Here is a 19,661-nt window from a genome sequence, read left to right as displayed (position 1 = left end):
GATTAATTCTAATTGTCTATTTCATTAAGAGAACCCTGATGAGAGTATCTTTGGGATTTTTCTTTTGGGCTGGTGAGATTCCTCAGAGATGATTTTCCAAAGGTATAGTCATGCTCTTGTTTATCTTTAGGAATCAATTTTCTTAGGTTTGCTAAACCAGTTACCATTCTTCCGGTCGCTTCCAGCTTCCAAAATGTTGCTGTCGTTGTCTCCTTTGCCATTCTCTTTGTTCTTACAGGTTTATACCTTATGGCCTGAAGAATAATATGTGCATACCGCCCCCCCTCGCCCCGGATTTAACTGGAAGCCTCCATTTTTACTTTAAGATAATTCTATTAGAGGACAACTGCAGGATCGTTTGACACAAATTATCTGATTGCTCTAAATATATAAAAAGAAACGTTTCTGTGTAATAATTGTTTATCTTGCAACAGGTATTAAGTAACTTTCAGGGGTATCGAACAAACACCTCCATCCGCCTCAATATTTCGCCCACGAATGGAGCGATGCAATGCAAGAATCGTCTCAAAAAGTAGTAAAGTGCGCGTGACAGCTGGGCCGAGACAGAAAAACTGCTTAAAAAGGCCTAGCGCATAGACCACGCCTCTCTGGAATTGGGAAGGGGGTGGGAGGGGGGTGTGATCTTGTCGGTGATTGGTTGGTCTCTCTTTCCAATCAAGGACAGCGATTGATTTGCTAGTCATCGAGATCCACCTCTCGGGGGGGCTTTGGAGTCACGTTTACAAATGGGAATAGGGTACGTGAGAGAGACAGATCGTGCAGCCAATGAGATCCTGGGCGCTAAGGGGCGGGTGAGGCCACTACCAGGTTTAGGGCGGAAGGAGCTTCTTTGGATAAGGAGGGGAACGAAAGATGGCGGCGGAAACGGTGCTGTCCAGTCTGTTGGGGCTGTTGCTTCTGGGGCTCCTGTTACCCGCAAGTCTGACCGGAGGTGTCGGGAGTCTGAACCTGGAGGAGCTGAGTGAGATGCGTTATGGCATCCAGATCCTGCCTTTGCCTGTCATGGGAGGACAGGTGAGGAGGCGTATTGGGGACGAGGGTCCGGGGCAGAAGAGGAAGGTCAGTCTGGGGCAGGAGCCTGAGGGGAAGGTAGGGCTTTTACGGTGACTCCTAGGGATCACAGACTGAGACCCATTCCCTGGGGCCCAAGGACTGGGAGGGGTGGGGCTTCCTGCTGTCAGCCTCCAGGTCCCAGTTCACGATCGAAACACCCAGACTCCGCCCCGGTGGAGAAGTAGGAGAGCCCTTTCCCCTCACCCACCAAATACAGCTGGACGACTTGTGGCTCATTCGTTGGCTGGGCTCTTCCCCAGGGTCTGAAGAGGGATCTCGCTGTTCTCCCAGATCCCAGCCTCTCTTTGCCTCCCTGCCCCTCAACCCTCCCTTCTTTCCCAGAGCCAAGCTTCGGACGTGGTGATTGTCTCCTCTAAGTACAAACAGCGCTATGAGTGTCGCCTGCCTGCTGGAGCTATTCACTTCCAGCGTGAAAGGGAGGATGAAGCACCTGCTTACCAAGGGCCTGGGATCCCTGAGTTGTTGAGCCCAATGAGAGATGCTCCCTGCCTGCTGAAGGTGAAAGGGACTGGGATGGATGGTATGAGGACTTGGGAACTAGCAGCCCTTCTGAGAACTGGAGTGCCGGAGAATGAGGGACTTGTAGGATCTGGGAGACTTGAGGGATCTAGGGGACTTGTAGGGGTTAAGAAGGCCATTGAAGGAGTGGACATATTATACAGACAGGAAAGAAGCAAAGATGCCTTCTACCACTGATGACACTTTGCTGAATGTAGTGGAGGATTAGGATATAAAATCTCAGAATAGGGTTAAACCAAGATTGAGATGCCTAAAGAGGGTCAGTGTGGGGCAGGAGGGGTACTTCCTTAGAGAAACTTACCTGGTAAAGTCACCCTGTGCCTCTATCACTCTTTGCCCCAGTATCCTATTTTATTCTCATCATGGCAGTTTTCATGATCTGAAATCATCTTATTAGTGGAATCAGTTTATTTTGGATCTGAGTCCCAGCACTAGAATGTAAGCTCCATGAACTCAGAGAATTGATCTTGTTCACAGCTGTATCCCCAGTGGCCAGAACAGTGCAAGGAATGTTGTAGAAGTTCAATTAATATTTGGTTTGGGATTTTCTATGTTTCCCTGGTCTGAGCGCTTCAAGAAGTGCTTATGTTTATGGAGGACAAAGAAAGGTTTTCAAAAATCTAGAGAGGAGGGAAAGACCACAGGTGGAAAACATTCTTTAGAGATTTTCTCTCTGAGTCACAGAAGGAAAACAGCTCCCCTTCCTTACTGACAGTCTGGAGATTGAGTGTGGAAGTGGAGGGTGATGAGGAGTAGATGAGGGGTTATGTGTCTTAGAGCCAGGAGACTCTGGTTCCAAGAAGAGATATCTGCACTCCGTCCCCCTGATAGTTTATTTTTTAATTGTCAGACCAAGGACTGGTGGACATATGAATTCTGTTATGGACGCCACATCCAGCAGTACCACATGGAAGGTGACTCACTCCTACATTTTCCCTAAACCCTCAGCATCATATTATGGAAGGTGGCTTGCCTCCCCAGCTCCCTGCTAGTACTCTTAAAAGGGAATAATGGTGCTTTACTCTGGCTTCTCTTGCAGATTCAGAGATCAAAGGTGAAGTCCTCTATCTTGGCTACTACCAATCGGCCTTCGACTGGGATGATGAAACAGCCAAGGTGGCAGGGGTGCGGGATTGGGAGAAGCAGGGGTCCTGGCTGCAGACGGAGGGTCCTGCCAAGAAGGGGAGGGTCAGGATTAGCTGATGTGTTTCTTGGCGCTTGGCGGCCATTAGGACAAGGTCTCCTGGGTCCTGGATTCCTGAGGTCTCAAGGTCCCTGTGGGGCACAGTGCCATTCTTCCTCCTTGCTATCTTTCTTATTCCCCCTCCCTCCTGCCTGATGTCTTCTCCAGGCCTCCAAACAGCATCGCCTGAAACGCTACCACAGCCAGACGTATGGCAATGGGTCCAAGTGTGACCTCAACGGGAGACCCCGGGAGGCTGAGGTCCGGGTGAGTTTTGAGAAAAGGAAGTTGACACTCCCTCAATGACAATTCAGGTTATAAGGGAAGAGGATTGGTTTGCATCTTATAGTCAAGAGACCCTCTCCCAAATCCTAAACCCAAAGTTTAAAACATACTTGCAGCTGTCAGCTGGATGTCACTGCCTGGATATTTAGAAGTACTTCAAGTCTACATTTCCCAGATCTTCCTTTTCATACCCACAACTAGATTTTTTTCCCCACATTTCTCTGTCACCTAAGCTATAAACCTTAGTGTCATCTCTTGCTCTTCCTTCCTTCTTCACATTGTCCCTCCTTTTTTCACTTAACTGCCTCTTCAGTGAGGTCTTGCTGTGTTCTAGGCACCGTGGCATCAGGCTTGGCTCAGGGGATCCAGTGGCGAGCAGACGTGCAACCCCCGCCCTCATGGAAGGCATGGTCCAGAGGGAAGATAGATATTAACAAGAGAGACACAGAAATGAGTCCATGATTACTAACTAAGAAATGAGATGAAGGAAAGGAACCTAGTTCTCTCTGAGTAAATAACAAAGCCCATGCATTCTACTTCTAGATATCTCAAAACTCTCTTCTTTCCTGTGGTTGGTACCTTTATCTCTCACCTGCATCACTGCCAAAAGCCTCTTACCAAGTGCTCCTCATCTCGTGGTCTGTTGCTGAATTGAGGCAGGCAGGTAGGCACGTGTAGAGTGGAAAAAGTTCCTCAGGTGATTCTAATATATTCACAAATATATGCACCTGTAGAGAACCACATGCCACCTGCCAGAATTATCTTTTTGTAATACAGATTTGCACCTGCAATTGTGTTCTGGTGAGTGTTGAATACCCAGATCCCTGGAGGGGAAGAAGCCCTGATTTGTAATGTTTGCAGTATCTGTGGTACAAATATTCTCACCATGCTTAAGTCAAGCTATCAGTGTGATGTTAGCCATCTTGCAACATTCCCAAAAACTTACCAATTGGCTCTTGTGAGCTGGTGTGAGTTGATTTTAACACACCACTGTCAGCATATGTCTCTTCTCTGCCCAGTTTTGGAAAACCTTCAATGATTTTGCCTTGTATAAAGGATAAGATCCAAATGTTTCAGCACAGACCAGAGTGGTGGCAGTGGAGGTGGTGAGAAACAGCCGAATTCTCGATATATTTTGAAGGTAGAGCCAACAAGATTTGTTGATGGATTGGATGTGGTTTAGAATTAAGGATGACTCTGAGGTTTTTAACTTGAGCAGCTTGAACAATAGAATTGTCATTTACTGAGGTGTAAAGAAGCAGATTTGGGGGAGGAAATGTTGGTTTTGGACATAAGGTCAAGATGCTAGTAGTTATATCAGTTGGTAGTTGGCTCTGTGATTCTGGAATTCAAGGATGAGTTCTGGGATGGAGATATAAATGCTCATTGTGTTTCTGTCACACTGGCCTTCTTTCTGTCCTTTGAACCAGTGGGTCTCATTGTTCCCTCTGCCTGGAACAGTCTTCCCACAGATCTTTAAATGGCGCACGCGCACGCGCACACACACACACACACACACACACACACACACACACACACACACACACACACTCTCTCTCTCTCTCTCTCTCTCTCTCTCTCTCTCTCTCTCTCTCTCTGCCTGGAACAGTCTTCCCACAGATCTTTAAATGGCGCGCGCACACACACACACACACACACACACACACACACACACACACTCTCTCTCTCTCTCTCTCTCTCTCTCTCTCTCTCTCTCTCTGCCTGGAACAGTCTTCCCACAGATCTTTAAATGGCGCGCGCACACACACACACACACACACACACACGCACACACACACACACACACACACACGTTGCTCCTCCTGGTAAACATCTACAGTGTTTTACATTCTTCAAAGCATGAATCATTACCTAAAGTTATTTGTTTAATATCTGTCTCTGTCTACCCCCACTGAAGTAAGTTTCAGAAAGGCAGGGACAATGTCTGTCTTGTTATCTGTTGTGTTCCCATTGCCTGGAACAGTGCCTGGCGCCAAGTATATGCCCAGAAATTATTTATTGAATGAATGAAACAAACAATAAGCTGGTTCAAATATCACCTTTCTGGACTAACCTAGAAAGCCAGTCGTGTTCCTTCCGCAATTCCTGTGCATGCATTCACATCCACATCCACATCCACCCACAAGCATCCACACACATATGCAGTCTGTTACAGCACTTACTTCACTGTATTCTGAGTATTTCTTTGGGTGTTTGTACCTTCAGTAGGCCAAGAACTGAGGGCAAAGACTGCATCATCTTCATATCTATGGAACATATGCCCTGTGCCAAGTCCTGTAATAGAAACTGAGGATAAAATGGTAACCAAGAGAACTAGTCCTGCTTTCAGGAGACAGATGTTAAATAAACAGCTACAAGAAATAGGGTAAGTTCTATGACAGGTGAAATACGTACCATAGGGGAGCACACAATAAAGGAATTAACCGACTCAGTGTAAAGGGGAGGCTTCTTGGAAAAAGTTACCTTGGAACTGACAATTGGAGGATGAGGAGTTAGACTAGCAGATACAGAGGGCTGGGGATGGGAAGAAGAGGGCTTCCAGATGGAAGATGCAGCAAGTGCAAAAGGCCTGGAAGCAAGAGGCGTTGGCCTATCCCAGGAATTGTTAGATATTCACAGTTGTTAGAGGTGAGACGCATGGGCAGGGAGTATGGGAGATGAAGCTGGGCACTTGTTAGGGGACAAGTCACAGGTCACGAAGGTCTCTGCAGCTGTGTTGAGTTTGAACAATCCAAGGGACAATGGGGAGCCAATGAAGTATTTTAAGCAGAATGATGGCATTTAGTTTTGGTTTTGAAGGCTCACTCTGGCAGTAATATAGCAAATGATTGAGAGATCAATTAGGATTACCTGCAGTAATCCAGGTGAGAAATAAAGGTGGCCTGGAGATGAAGAATGTGAATTTTTGGAGAGAGATTTAGGGGGCAAAATCAATAGAGTAAGAGGGAGGAGTCAAGAATGATTCCTGGGTTTCTGTGTTGAGCAACTGGATAGGTGGTGATTCATGTTATTGAGATAGTTACAGTGGGAGGAGAAAGGAATAAGTTTGGTGAAGGAAAAGGACGAGTTTGGTTTTGAATATGATGATTTTAGTGGCTGTCAGACATCCAAGTAGAGATTTCCAAGGAGGCTGTGGATCTGTGAGTCTGGAGCTCAGAGAGAGATCTGAATTGAAGCCAGAGGCTGGAAGTCATCACTGTTTCAGTTATAATTGAAGCCATGGGTATGGATGAAATCCCCCAGAGAAACAGTATCTGGGGAGAAAAGTGGGACAGAACTTTGAGGAAGCCATCATTGAGAGCATGAGCAGAAGTGGGCTTTGCCAAGAAGAAGGGCCAGAGAGGAGACTACAGTGACATGGGACCCAAGAAGGGCATATCAAGGAGAGTCAAGGACATGATGTTGGCTGCATAAATGTCAATGATATAGTTAGAGCCCTCCCTCTCATTTCTTCCCTCTCTCTTCTCTCCAGAAACAACCACAACCATCCCCAAGCTTGTTTTGTATTTTTATTACTGATACATATATCATAGATGATATATATTGCTTTTTGTGTTTTAAAATTGTATATCAGTGGTATCAACTTGCTTTTCCACTAATCAATGTTTTTGCCATTCCATGACATGATATGGAGATCTAGTTTGGTGATTTTAATGGCTGCATTATGTTTCATTGTTTACTTACCCTTTCCCCTGTTGTTAAACAGTTGGATTCAACTCTAATGCTCTTATACATAGTGCTGCAATGTAGGTCTCATTGTCAATGTGCAAAAATTTCTTTAGGTAAATACCTAGAACTAGAATCATTAGGTTACAGGAATGCATATTTTATTGGTGAATTTGGTTCATTGCCCATTTATTCAATGTCTTTTTGACATATAGGTGTTCGTTTATTATTTTTTAAATTACAGAAATATATGTAACATAAAAGTTACAATTCTAACAGTTTTGTTTTATTTATTTATTTAATTTTTTTGGTGGCTGGCAGGTATGGGGATCTATACCCTTGACCTTGCTGTTACGACACCATGCTCTAACCAACTGAGCTAACTGGCCAGCCCCATTCTAACAGTTTTTAAATGTATAATTCAATGGCATTAAGTACATTTCCAATGCTGTATAACCATCACCACTATCTATTTCCAGGACATTTTTATCATCCCAGACAGAAACTCTACTCATTAAGCAATAACTCCCTCTTTTCCCCTCCTCCCAGCCTCTGTTCTAGGTACCTTACATAAGTGGAATCACAGTATTTGTTCTTTGACTTATTCACTTAGTGTAATGTTTTGAAGGTTCACTCGTGTTGTAGCATATGTCAGAATTTTATTCCTTTCTATGGTTTAATAATATTCCATTGCATGTATATATCAAATTTTGTTTACCTATTCATCTGTTAATGGATGGTCATTTAGGTTGTTTCCACCTTTAGACTATTGTGAATAATGCTGCAATGAACGTTGGTGTGCAATTACCTGTTTGATTTCCTATTTCAATTCTTTTGGGTCTATACCTAGGAGTGGAATATGCCCTATGGTAATTCTATGTTTAGCTTTTTGAGGAACTGCCAAACTGTTTTCCACAGCAGCTGTATCATTTTACATTCCTACTAATAATGCACAAGGGTTCCAATTTCTCCACACCCTCTGCAGCACTTACTTTCTGTTTTTTTTTTTTTGTTTTTTAATAATAGCCATCCTAATGGGTGTGAAGTGGTATCTCATTGTGATTTTGATTTGCATCTCCCTAATGACTAAAGATGTTGAGCATCTTTTCTTTTCATGTGCTTATTATATCTTTGGAGAAATGTTTATTCAAGTTCTTTCGCCCATTTTTGAATTGGATTGTTTTGTTGAGTTGTGGAAATTCTTTAAATAATATATTTTGGATATATCCCTTATCAGATAAATAATTTGTAAATATTTTCTCTCATTCTGTGGTTACCTTTTTTTTTTTTTTTTAGCTGCTGGCCTGTAACATGTGGTTGCCTTTTTACTCTCTTGATAGTGTCTTTTGATGCATAAAAGTTTTTAATTTTGATGAAATCTAATTTATCTATTTTTTCTTGTATTGCTTGTGCTTTTGGTGTTATACTTAAGAAATCATTGTCTAATCCAAGGTCATGAAGATTTTTATCTGTTTTTTCTTCTTAGAGTTTTACAGTTTTAGCTCTTAGTTTTAGATCTTAGATCCATTTTGAGTTAATTTTTATATATGGTCCAACTTCATTCTTTTATATATAGATATCCATTTCTCCTGGCACCATTTGTTGAAAAGACTCTTCTTTCCCTGTTGAATGTTCTTGGTACCCTTGTCAAAATCAATTGACCATATATGTGAAGGTTTATTTCTGGCCTCTCTGTTCTATTCCATTGGTCTATATGTCTATTCTTATGCCAGTACCACATTGTTTTGATTATAGTAGCTTTGTATTAAGTTTTGAAGTCAGTGTGAATCCACTAACTTTGTTCTTCCTTTTTTAAGATTGTTTTGACTGTTTGGGATCACTTGAAATTCTATGTGAATTTTAGGATTCTTTTTATTTCTATAAAAAACACCATTGGGGTTTTTGATGGGGATTGCATTGAATTTGTAGATTAATGTGTATAGTATTGTCATCTTAATATTAAGCTTTCCAGTCCATGATCACAGGTTGTCTTCTATTTATTGTATTGTCTTTAATTCTTTCAGAAGTGTTTTATAGTTTTCAGTGTACAAGTCTTTTACCTCCTTGGTTAAATTTATCCTAAGTATTTTATTCTTTTTGATGCTATTATAAATGAAAAAAAATTAATTTCCTTTTTTGGGTTGTTCATTGCAAGTGTATAGGAACAAAACTGATTTTTGTGTGCTCATTTTATATTCTGTAACTTTGCTAAATTCATTTATTAGCTCTAATAATTTTGTGTGTTCTTTTGGATTTTCTATGTATAGTATCATGTCATCTGTGAACAGAGATAATTTTACTTCTTCCTTCCCAATTTGGATGCCTTTTATTTCTTTTTCTTTCCTAATTGCTCTAACTAAAACTGCCAGTACTATATTGAATAGAAGTGGCAGAAGCATCCTTGTCTTATTCCTAATCTTAGGGGAAAAGCTTTCACTGTTTAACCATTGAGTATGATGTTAGCTGTGGTTTTCCTTATGTGAAATTCATCAACAGTTGAGGACGTTCACTCCTATTGCTAGTTTATTCAGTATTTTTTAACATGATTGAGATGATCATGTGGGGTTTTTTGCTTCATCCTATTAATGTGGTATATTATGTTGATTGATTTTCACATGTTGGACCATCCTTGCATTCTTGGAATGAATCCAACATAAATCATGATGTATAGTCCTTTTAATATGCTGCTAAATTTGGGTGGCTACTATTCAGTTGAGGAATTTTGCATCTATATTCATAAGGGATATTGGTTTATAGTTCTCTTGTATCTTTGTCTGGCTTTGGTATCAGGGTAATGCTGGCCTCACAGAATGAGTTAGGAACACAATTTTATACATTCCAGATTTAATTCCTTTGTTACTTACATTCTCTCTACCTATAGCTTATCTTTTTCTTTTGTTTATAGTGACTTAAATGTACTTTTAATTTAAACAAAATTTTTTTAAGTTCTAGTATATTCCAATTCATCAATTTTTTCTTTATAGCTAATATATCTTATATCTTTTATTTAATCCTTACCCATTTTCTATTCACTTATTATTATTTTTGTCCATATTTTAGAGTTTTGCTTCTCATACTTGGGACTACAATCCAATAAAAACTTACCTTAATGTATGGTATAAGGCTGAGACCTAAATATACCGATTTTCCGTCTGGATAACCAGTGTTCCCAGCACCACTTATTGAATAGTTCATACTTTCTCTCCTGACTTACAGTCCTACCTCAGTCATTTACCAAGTTCGCACATATATATATGTGCATTTTCTTCTTAGAGAAACAGATGTTTCTCCTGTGTTCCAAAAGGCTGTCTCTTCCTAAGTTAATACCACATTGTTTTAATTACTATACCATTTTAGTAAATCTTGGTACATGATAGGATACATTCCTCTTTGTTCTTCAAAACTCTCTGGGCTATTACTGGTCAAGTTCTATTAAAAACCTTTTTGGGGGCCGGCCCGTGGCTCACTCGGGAGAGTGTGGTGCTGATAACACAAAGGCCACAGGTTTGGATCCTATATAGGGATTGCTGGTTGGCTCACTGGCTGAGCGTGGTGCTGACAACACCAAGCCAAGGGTTGAGATCCCCTTACCAGTCATCTTTTAAAAAAAAAAAAAAACTTTTTTGGGGCTTTTGATTAGAATTACATTGAATTTTAGATTAATTTGGACAGAATTGATATTTTATGATATTGCATCTTCATACACCATGAACTTGATATTTATTTCCATTTACTTATTGTCCTGTACTTTAGTAAGGTTTTAATTTTCTTTACAAAGCTCTTATACAACTTATGTGAAATTAGTCCTAGATACCTTATAGGTTTTGTTTATTTCTGTCTTGTGTGTGTATGTTTCAAACATACATACATATATACCATATAGTTTTGGATGCCATTATAAATGGCACCTTTTAAAAAAGATATTTTCTGGGCTGGCCTGTGGCTCACTTGGGAGCTCTCTCACTTTAGAGAGCTGATAACACCAAGGCCACAGGTTTGGATCCCTATATAGGGATGGCCGGTTAGCTCAAGTGTTCAATCTTTACAGTGTTCTAACAAAAAAAAGAGGGAAGCTCCTCAAAGCATTTTATGAAGCTAATATAACCTGATACCAAAACAAGATAAGAACAATACAAGAAAAGAAAATTACAGACCAATTCAATTATGAAAATACCTGTAAAAGTCAATTAAAATATTAGGATACTGAATATAGCAATATGTTAAAAGTACTTCATGCCCATGGATAATCCCAGAAATTCAAGGATAAAAAAAACCTTAGAAAATGAATCCATTTAATTCACTATATTAAAAAATTTAAAGATGAAAAACCATATAACCACCTCAATAGACAGAGAAAAAACATGTATTAAAATTCCACACATATCCATGGTGAAAATATTCAGCTAACTAGGAATAGAATGGAAATTCATTCACCTGATAAAGGGTATCTACAAAAAAGCAGAAAACATCATGCTAACAGTGAAACCTCAGGAGCATTCCCTTTAAAGTCAAGAACAACTCAAGGATGCCCACCATCACCACTTCTATTGCACTGGATTTACAAGAAAAATGAAATATGTAAGTATTAGACAGGAAGAAACCAAAACTGTCCCTCTTTGCAGATGACATGATTATCCACATAGAAAATCCATGAGAATCTGCAAGCTACTAGAAATGAAAGAGTTCAGCAAAGTTGCTGAATATAAGATCAATACATGAAACTAATAATGTGACCATACACCAGAAACAATCAATCAGAAAATATCTTTTTTTTTTTTTTTAAAGATGACTGGTAAGGGGATCTTAACCCTTGACTCGGTGTTGTCAGTATCACACTCTCCCAAGTGAGCTAACCAGCCATCCCTATATAGGGATCCAAACCCTTGGCTTTGGTGTTATCAGCACCACACTCTCCCAAGTGAGCCACAGGCCAGCCCTAATTTTGCCTTTTCTCTTTTTTGTTGATCTGTGTTGTCAGAGGCTTGTCTGTTTTATTAGTCCAAGAGCCAACTTTTGGTTTTGTTTATTCTATTGTCTGTTTACTATTTCTTTAACATTTTCATTATTTTATCTTTATTATTCTCTTCTCCTTTATTGTGTTTATTCTGTTCTCTTTCTAACTTCTTGGATTCTTTTTAGCACTTAAAAAATTCTATATTTTATTTTTCAAATAAGTATTACATTCACATAGCTCAAATATAACAATGCTTTAAAAGTATACAGAGAAACGTCTTAACATACCTTGTCCCTCACCAGCCTCCTTCTATCTCTATTAGAAACGTAAGTGTGATTAGTTTCTCTTTTTAAAAAAATTTATTTATTTATTTTATTTTTTATCTTATTTTATTTTATTTTTTAATTTTATTTTGTCGATATACATTGTGGCTGATTATTGTTGCCCCTTACCAAAACCTCCCTCCCTCCTCCCTCTCCTCCTTCCCCCTCAACAATGTCCTTTCTGTTTGCTTGTTGTATCAACTTCAAGTAATTGTAGTTGTTATATCTTCTCCACCACCCCCCCCCGGTTTTTTTATGTGTGTGTCTGTGTGTGAATTTATATATTAATTTTTAGCTCCCACCAATAAGTGAGAACATGTGGTATTTCTCTTTCTGTGCCTGACTTGTTTCACTTAATATAATTCTCTCAAGGTCCATCCATGTTGTTGCAAATGGCAGTATTTCATTCGTTTTTATAGCTGAGTAGTATTCCATTGTGTAAATGTACCACATTTTCCGTATCCACTCATCCAATGATGGACATTTGGGCTGGTTCCAACTCTTGGCTATTGTAAAGAGTGCTGCAGTGAACATTGGGGAACAGGTATACCTTCGACTTGATGATTTCCATTCCTCTGGGTATATTCCCAGCAGTGGGATAGCTGGGTCATATGGCAGATCTATCTGCAATTGTTTGAGGAACCTCCATACCATTTTCCATAGAGGCTGCACCATTTTGCAGTCCCACCAACAATGTATGAGAGTTCCTTTTTCTCCGCAACCTTGCCAGAATTTATCGTTCAGAGTCTTTTGGATTTTAGCCATCCTAACTGGGGTTAGATGGTATCTCAGTGTGGTTTTGATTTGCATTTCCCGGATGCTGAGTAATGTTGAGCATTTTTTCATATGTCTGTTGGCCATTTGTATATCTTCCTTAGAGAAATGCCTACTTAGCTCTTTTGCCCATTTTTTAATTGGGTTGCTTGTTTTTTTCTTGTAAAGGTGCTTGAGTTCCTTATATATTCTGGATATTAATCCTTTGTCAGATGTATATTTTGCAAATATTTTCTCCCACTCTGTTGGTTGTCTTTTAACTCTGTTAATTGTTTCTTTTGCTGTGCAGAAACTTTTTAGTTTGATATAATCCCATTTGTTTATTTTTCCTTTGGTTGCCCGTGCTTTTGGGGTCGTATTCATGAAGTCTGTGCCCAGTCCTATTTCCTGAAGTGTTTCTCCTATGTTTTCTTTAAGAAGTTTTATTGTTTCAGGGTGTATATTTAAATCCTTAATCCATTTTGAGTTGATTTTAGTATATGGTGAGAGGTATGGGTCTAGTTTCATTCTCCTGCATATGGATATCCAGTTATCCCAGCACCATTTGCTGAAGAGGCAGTCCCTTCCCCAGTGAATAGGCTTGGTGCCTTTGTCAAAGATCAGATGGCAGTAAGTGTGTGGGTTGATTTCTGGATTCTCTATTCTATTCCATCGATCAGTGTGTCTGTTTTTATGACAGTACCATACTGTTTTGGTTATTATAGCTTTGTAGTATAGCTTAAAGTCAGGTAGTGTTATGCCTCCAGCTTTATTTTTTTTGCTCAGCATTGCTTTGGCTACACGTGGTCTTTTATTATTCCATATAAATGTCTGGATAGTTCTTTCCATTTCTGAGAAAAATGTCTTTGGAATTTTGATGGGGATTGCATTGAATTTGTATATTACTTTGGTAGTATGGACATTTTCACTATTTTGATTCTTCCAATCCAAGAGCATGGGATATCTTTCCATCTTCTTGTATCCTCTCTAATTTCTCTCAGCAGTGTTTTGTAATTCTCATTATAGAGATTTTTCACATCCTTGGTTAACTCAATTCCTAAGTATTGTATTTTTTTGGTGGCTATTGTAAATGGGCAGGCTTTCTTGATTTCTTGTTCTGCATGTTCACTATTGGAGAAAAGAAATGCTACTGATTTTTGTGTGTTGATTTTGTATCCTGCTGCTGTACTGAAATTATTTATCAATTCCAAGAGTTTTTTTGTAGAGGTTTTAGGCTGTTCGATATATAGGATCATGTCATCTGCAAACAGGGACAGTTTGACTTCATCTTTTCCGATCTGGATGCCCTTTATTTCCTTCTCTTCTCTGATTGCTCTGGCTAGAACTTCCAACACTGTGTTGAATAGGAGTGGTGAGAGTGGGCATCCTTGTCTAGTTCCTGTTCTTAAAGGAAAAGCTTTCAGCTTTTCCCCATTCAGGATGATATTGGCAGTGGGTTTGTCATATATGGCTTTAATTATGTTGAGATACTTTCCTTCTATACCTAACTTATAGAGGATCTTTGTCATGAATGAGTGCCGAATTTTATCAAATGCTTTTTCAGCATCTATAGAGATAATCATATGGTCCTTGTGTTTGAGTTTATTAATATGGTGTATCACATTTATTGATTTGCGTATGTTGAACCAACCTTGCATCCCTGGGATGAATCCCACTTGATCGTGGTGAATAATTTTACATATGTGTTGCTGTATTCTGTTTGCTAGTATTTTAGTGGGGATTTTTGCATCTATATTCATCAAGGATATCAGCCTGTAGTTTTCTTTTTTGGTTATATCTTTACCTGGTTTTGGTATCAGGATGATGTTTGCTTCATAGAATGAGTTTTATTTATCTTTTCAAAAAACCAACTTTTTGATTCATTGATCTTTTGTATTGTTTTTTGGGTTTCAATTTCATTAGTTCTGCTCTGATCTTAATGATTTCTTTCCGTCTGCTAACTTTAGGTTTGGATTGTTCTTGTTTTTCTAGTTCTTTAAGGTGAAGTGTTAGGTTGTTCACTTGCCATGTTTCCATTCTTCTGAGGTGAGCATTTAATGCAATAAATTTCCCTCTTAATACTGCTTTTGCAGTATCCCACAGGTTTTGGTATGATGTATCATTGTTTTCATTAGTTTCAATAAATTTTTTGATTTCCTGCTTGATTTCTTCTTGGACCCATATGTCATTAAGTAGAATGCTGTTTAATTTCCATGTGTTTGTATAGTTTCCAGAGTTTCGTTTGTTATTAATTTCTAGTTTTAATCCATTGTGGTCTGAGAAAATACATGGGATAATTCCAATTTTTTTGAATTTATTGAGACTTGATTTGTGACCTAATATGTGATCTATCTTGGAGAATGATCCATGTGCTGATGAGAAGAATGAATATTCTGAGGTTGTTGGATGGAATGTTCTGTAGATATCTGCCAATTCAAATTGGTCTAGAGTCTTGTTTAGATCCTGTGTTTCTCTACTGATTCTTTGCCTAGATGATCTGTCTAATATTGACAGTGGGGTGTTCAGGTCCCCTGCTATTATGGTATTAGTGTCTATTTCCTTCTTTAGGTCTAAAAGAGTTTGTTTTATAAATCTGGCTGCTCCAACATTGGGTGCGTACATTATTTATGATTGTTATGTCTTCTTGATGCATCAGTCCTTTTATGATTAAGTAGTGTCCCTCATTGTCTCTTTCTATGGTTTTTAGTTTAAAGTCTATTTTGTCAGATATAAGAATAGCTACTCCAGCTCGTTTTTCATTTCGGTTTGCATGGTAAATCTTTTTCCATCCTTTCACTCTTAGTCTGTGTGAATCTTTATGGGTGAGGTGGGTCTCTTGTAGGCAGCATATAGTTGGGTCCTCCTTTTTAATCCAGTCAGCTAGTCTGTGTCTTTTGATTGGGGAATTTAAGCCTTTTACATTAAGAGTTGTTATTGAAAGGTGTTGATTTATTCCTACCATTTTCTTGGTTGTTTGGTTGTCTTAGGTGTCTTTTGTTCCTTGCTTTCTGATTTACTGTTTGGTTTCTGTGTTTGTTGGTTCCTTAGGTTGTAGATAGTGTTTTTGTTTGTTTTCTCTTCATGAATGCCATTTTTATTATACTAGTGGGTTTTGATTTTTCTTGGGTTTTTATGGCAGTGGTAGTTATTTTTCAGGAACCAAACGCAGTACTCCCTTGAGGATTTCTTGTAAGGGTGGTCGTGTGGTAGTGAACTCCCGCAGTTTTTGTTTGTTTGAGAAATATACCATTTGCCCTTCATTTCGGAAGCATAGTCTTGCAGGGTAGAGTATTCTTGGCTGGCAATCTTTGTCTTTTAGTATTTTGAATATATCATCCCATTCCTTTCTAGCTTTTAGGGTTTGTGATGAAAAGTCTGATGTTAGCCTGATTGGGGCTCCCTTATAGGTGATTTGACGCTTCTCTCTTGCAGCTTTTAAGATTCTCTCTTTGTCTCTGAGTTTTGCCAGTTTGACTATAACATGTCTTGGAGAAGGCCTTTTTGGGTTGAATACGTTTGGAGATCGTTGAGCTCCTGGTTCTGAAGATCTGTGATTTTTCCTATACCTGGGAAGTTTTCTGCCACTATTTTGTTGAATATGTTTTCAATGCAATCTCCGTTTTCCTCCCCTTCTGGAATACCCATGACTTGGATATTTGAGCGCTTAAGGTTGTCTGATTTCTCTCTCAGATTTTCTTCAATGTCTTTCTTTTTTCTTTTTTTTTTGTCTGCTTGTGTTATTTCAAACAGCCCATCTTCAAGTTCAGAGGTTCTCTCTTCAACTTCGACAAGCCTGCTGGTTAAACTCTCCGTTGTGTTTTTTATTTCGCTGAATAACTTCTTCAGTTAGGCAAGTTCTGCTACATTTTTTTTCAGGACATTGATTTCCTTGTACATTTCCCCTTTCAGGTCCTGTATACTTTTCCTCGTTTCATCATGATGTCTAGCTGAGTTTTCTTGTATCTCATTCAGTTTCCTTAGAATTATCACTCGAAATTCCTTGTCAGTCATTTCAAGGGCTTCTTGCTCTATAGGATCTAGAGTTTGAGATTTATTAACTTTTGGTGGTGTACTTTCATGATTTTTTGTATTTCTGGTATCTTTTTTTTGATGTTTATTCATTGTGGCAGGGGGTTTCTCAGTCCACTGGTTTGAGACTATTGACTAAGATGTTGCTGTGGTTGCCAGTTTGGTATGGCTACCTCCGTGACTGCTCAGGTGGCCTCTAGTGCCTTGTGTGTGTGGTTGCCTTGGGCCTCTCCAGGGGGCCACCTCTCTGGTCAGCTTGGACTCTGCTGGGTTGCTGGATCACGGGGCGGTACTGCAGGGTGTGTGGTCTCTGCTGAGCTTCCACTTCCCGTGCAGGACTTCTCACTGTTCCATGCGCTCTGGCCCGGGCTGCTGCATCACGCAGTGGTGGCCCCACAGGGTGTGTGTTTTCTGCCGAGTCTCCGCCTCCCTAGCCGGACGTCTCCCTGCTGTGTGCGCACTGGGCTGGGCTGGGACGTGTCTTCTGCAACCCTCGTCTATCAGCCGGGCCTTCAAGACCCTGCTCGGCACCGCCTTGCCCAGGAAGTCTACAGGTTTCTGCTAGGCGCAGACGACCGGTCCCTCTGGGTGCCTTTGTAGCACTGTGTAGATCTTTCTTGGGAGTTATCACCTTCCTCCTGGTATCACGGTTATTTGTGTACTTGTCTTATCTCCCACACCAGAGCGTAGGCTCCTCGGGAGAGGAGCCTGCAGCACACGGTTCACCTTTGAATCCCCCCCCCGGCGCGGATAGACTCTGGTGCCCACCCACACCCACCCACAGTCAGCTCTCCGGCAGGTTCAAGCGAACTCGGGAATGCTCGGACCACACTATTCCTAACCAGAAATCGGTTAGGCGTTTTTCCGAACTGGTGGCCGCAGAGATGGTATCTGCCTCCCGGTAACGGGAAGTTTACCGGGGGCCAGAGCCCAGGGTGTGGTGGAGTGACAGTCGGCCCAGCCCGTACTTCCTTGCCCTCCCGATACTGGCTGGGGACGCCCCATGCCACCAGCCCCGCCAGAGAACCGCAGAGGGAGTGGGAGGGGAGGCCTGCCCACAGGCCCCGGGAAGCCCCGCGCCAGGGCAAGCAAGTGGGAAGGCTCAGTGAGGAGCCGAGCCGGGGGAGGAGGACAGGCCTGGCTAAGCCGGGCCAGAGCCACCACCAACTGAGAAAATGGAGGCAGCCCTGGGGCCGGTGAGTGGCCGGGTGTGGCAGGCGGAAGCGGGGCGGGTGTCCACCCCCCCCCCAGCAGGGCCGGGCTGGGGGTCACTCACGGGGCTGGGCTGGGCCGGGCAACTCTCTCTCTGCCTCCGCGTTGTCGCCTCGGGCTGCTCACTCGGTCCCGCGGTGCGTGATTAGTTTCTCTTTATACTCTCAGAGATTTTTTTAAAATGCACTTACAAGCATATATCTTTGAGCTCTTTCCAAATTAATGTATAAAAGGGCTGACCCTGTGGCACACTCGGGAGAGTGCGGTGCTGGGAGCGCGGCAGTGCTCCTGCCGCGGGTTCAGATCCTATATAGGGATGGCCGGTTCGCTCGCTGGCTGAGTGCGGTGCGTCCGGTCACAAAAAGACAAAAAAAAAAAAAAAAAAAAAATTAATGTATAAAAAGCTTGCCTGTTCTTGTATGTAGTTGCTGTCGTCCTATTATACAGCTTGTACCATCATTTATCTAAATAGTTCCCTGTTGATGGACTTTTAGGTTGTTTTAAATCTTTTATTCACACAGAAGTACTGAAATGAATAATCTTGTATCTACAGAGTACATGTAGATTAAGTTCCTGGTTGTAATTTTGATATGCACTGCCAAATTACCCTGTGTAGGTAAATTACTTTTCCTCTAGTGATGTATCAGAATGCTGATTTCTCTACAGCCATGCCAACCAGTATATTTTTTAACTTTTGGATTTTGGCCAATCACCAGCTAGGCATCAGATAAAAAATAGTTTTTTAGTGTGGTTTTAATTTGCATTTCTCTTAAGAAAAAAATATGTAATTAATTTTACTCACATTTAAGAGCTGTTTGTCTCTCTTTCCTTCTTTACTCTTTTCTTTCAGCCAGCCAAACTCTTAGCTCATTTTCCTAATGGCTTGTTGGTCTTTTTCTGCTCACTGTGTAAGAGCTCTTTGTGTATTACAGAGATCACCCTTTTGTCCCTGATGAGTTACAACTATTCTTGTAACTTCTTGAGCAGGATGATTAACTCACTAATTTTCAGTCCTTCTTCTTTCCTGATTTTTTAAAGCTGTACATTTAAAGCATTTAAAGCTATATATTTCACTCTGAGTCTATTTTGGTTGGATCCCTCAAGTTTTGATATGTGGTGTTTCCATTTTCATTATACTTTGCTTCAGAACTTATTTAGAATTATGCTTATAATCTATTTCTAACTAAATGTGTTTTGCTTTTTTTTTTTTTTTTTAGATGATTGGTATTGATTTCTAATTTTATGCTATGTGTCAATGATTTTTCTTTGGTGAATTTTTAAAAATGGAATGTTTGTGTTTGAAAGCATATTATTCAGTTCCAGACTCTAATTGTATTGTTCAAATTTTCTACTAATTTTATGTCAAACTTGACTGATAATTACTGAAAGGGGTGTGTTAAAATTCCCGCTGTGATGGTGTATTTGGCAATTTCATTAATTTTTTTCATATGCTTTGAGGCTATGTTTAATTTGAAATTAAATGATTTATAGTTTTCTAATGCTGTACCAATTTTGTATTCCTGAGATGAACCCAAATTTGGTCATGTATATTATCCTTGACTATCCGTTTTATACCTCACTGGATTCAATTCGTTAATTTTTTAAAAAGACTTTTGTTTGT

At 40.3% G+C, this 19,661-nt stretch overlaps 1 protein-coding gene across 8 annotated transcripts in view; it reads left to right on the top strand.

The window, feature by feature from the left end:
* The first annotated feature begins 863 nt into the window (after nt 1-863).
* Nucleotides 864-19,661, top strand: part of OS9 (OS9 endoplasmic reticulum lectin) — a 33,766-nt gene continuing 14,968 nt past the window's right edge. For 4 of the 8 annotated variants that reach the window (XM_063075465.1, XM_063075460.1, XM_063075464.1 and 1 more), the window contains exons 1-5: nt 864-1,035; nt 1,417-1,593; nt 2,465-2,528; nt 2,654-2,730; nt 2,966-3,064. In XM_063075465.1, the coding sequence (XP_062931535.1) occupies nt 874-1,035; nt 1,417-1,593; nt 2,465-2,528; nt 2,654-2,730; nt 2,966-3,064 (579 nt within the window). In that variant the 5' untranslated portion in view covers nt 864-873. Of the gene's footprint in view, nt 1,036-1,416; nt 1,594-2,464; nt 2,529-2,653; nt 2,740-2,965; nt 3,065-19,661 lie in introns of all 8 variants that reach the window. The other 4 variants (XM_063075463.1, XM_063075458.1, XM_063075462.1 and 1 more) reach the window with 1 other exon arrangement.

This window comes from Cynocephalus volans, chromosome 12 (assembly GCF_027409185.1).
Source record: "Cynocephalus volans isolate mCynVol1 chromosome 12, mCynVol1.pri, whole genome shotgun sequence".
Lineage (NCBI taxonomy): Eukaryota > Metazoa > Chordata > Mammalia > Dermoptera > Cynocephalidae > Cynocephalus > Cynocephalus volans.
This window is presented reverse-complemented; position numbering and strand designations above follow the sequence as displayed.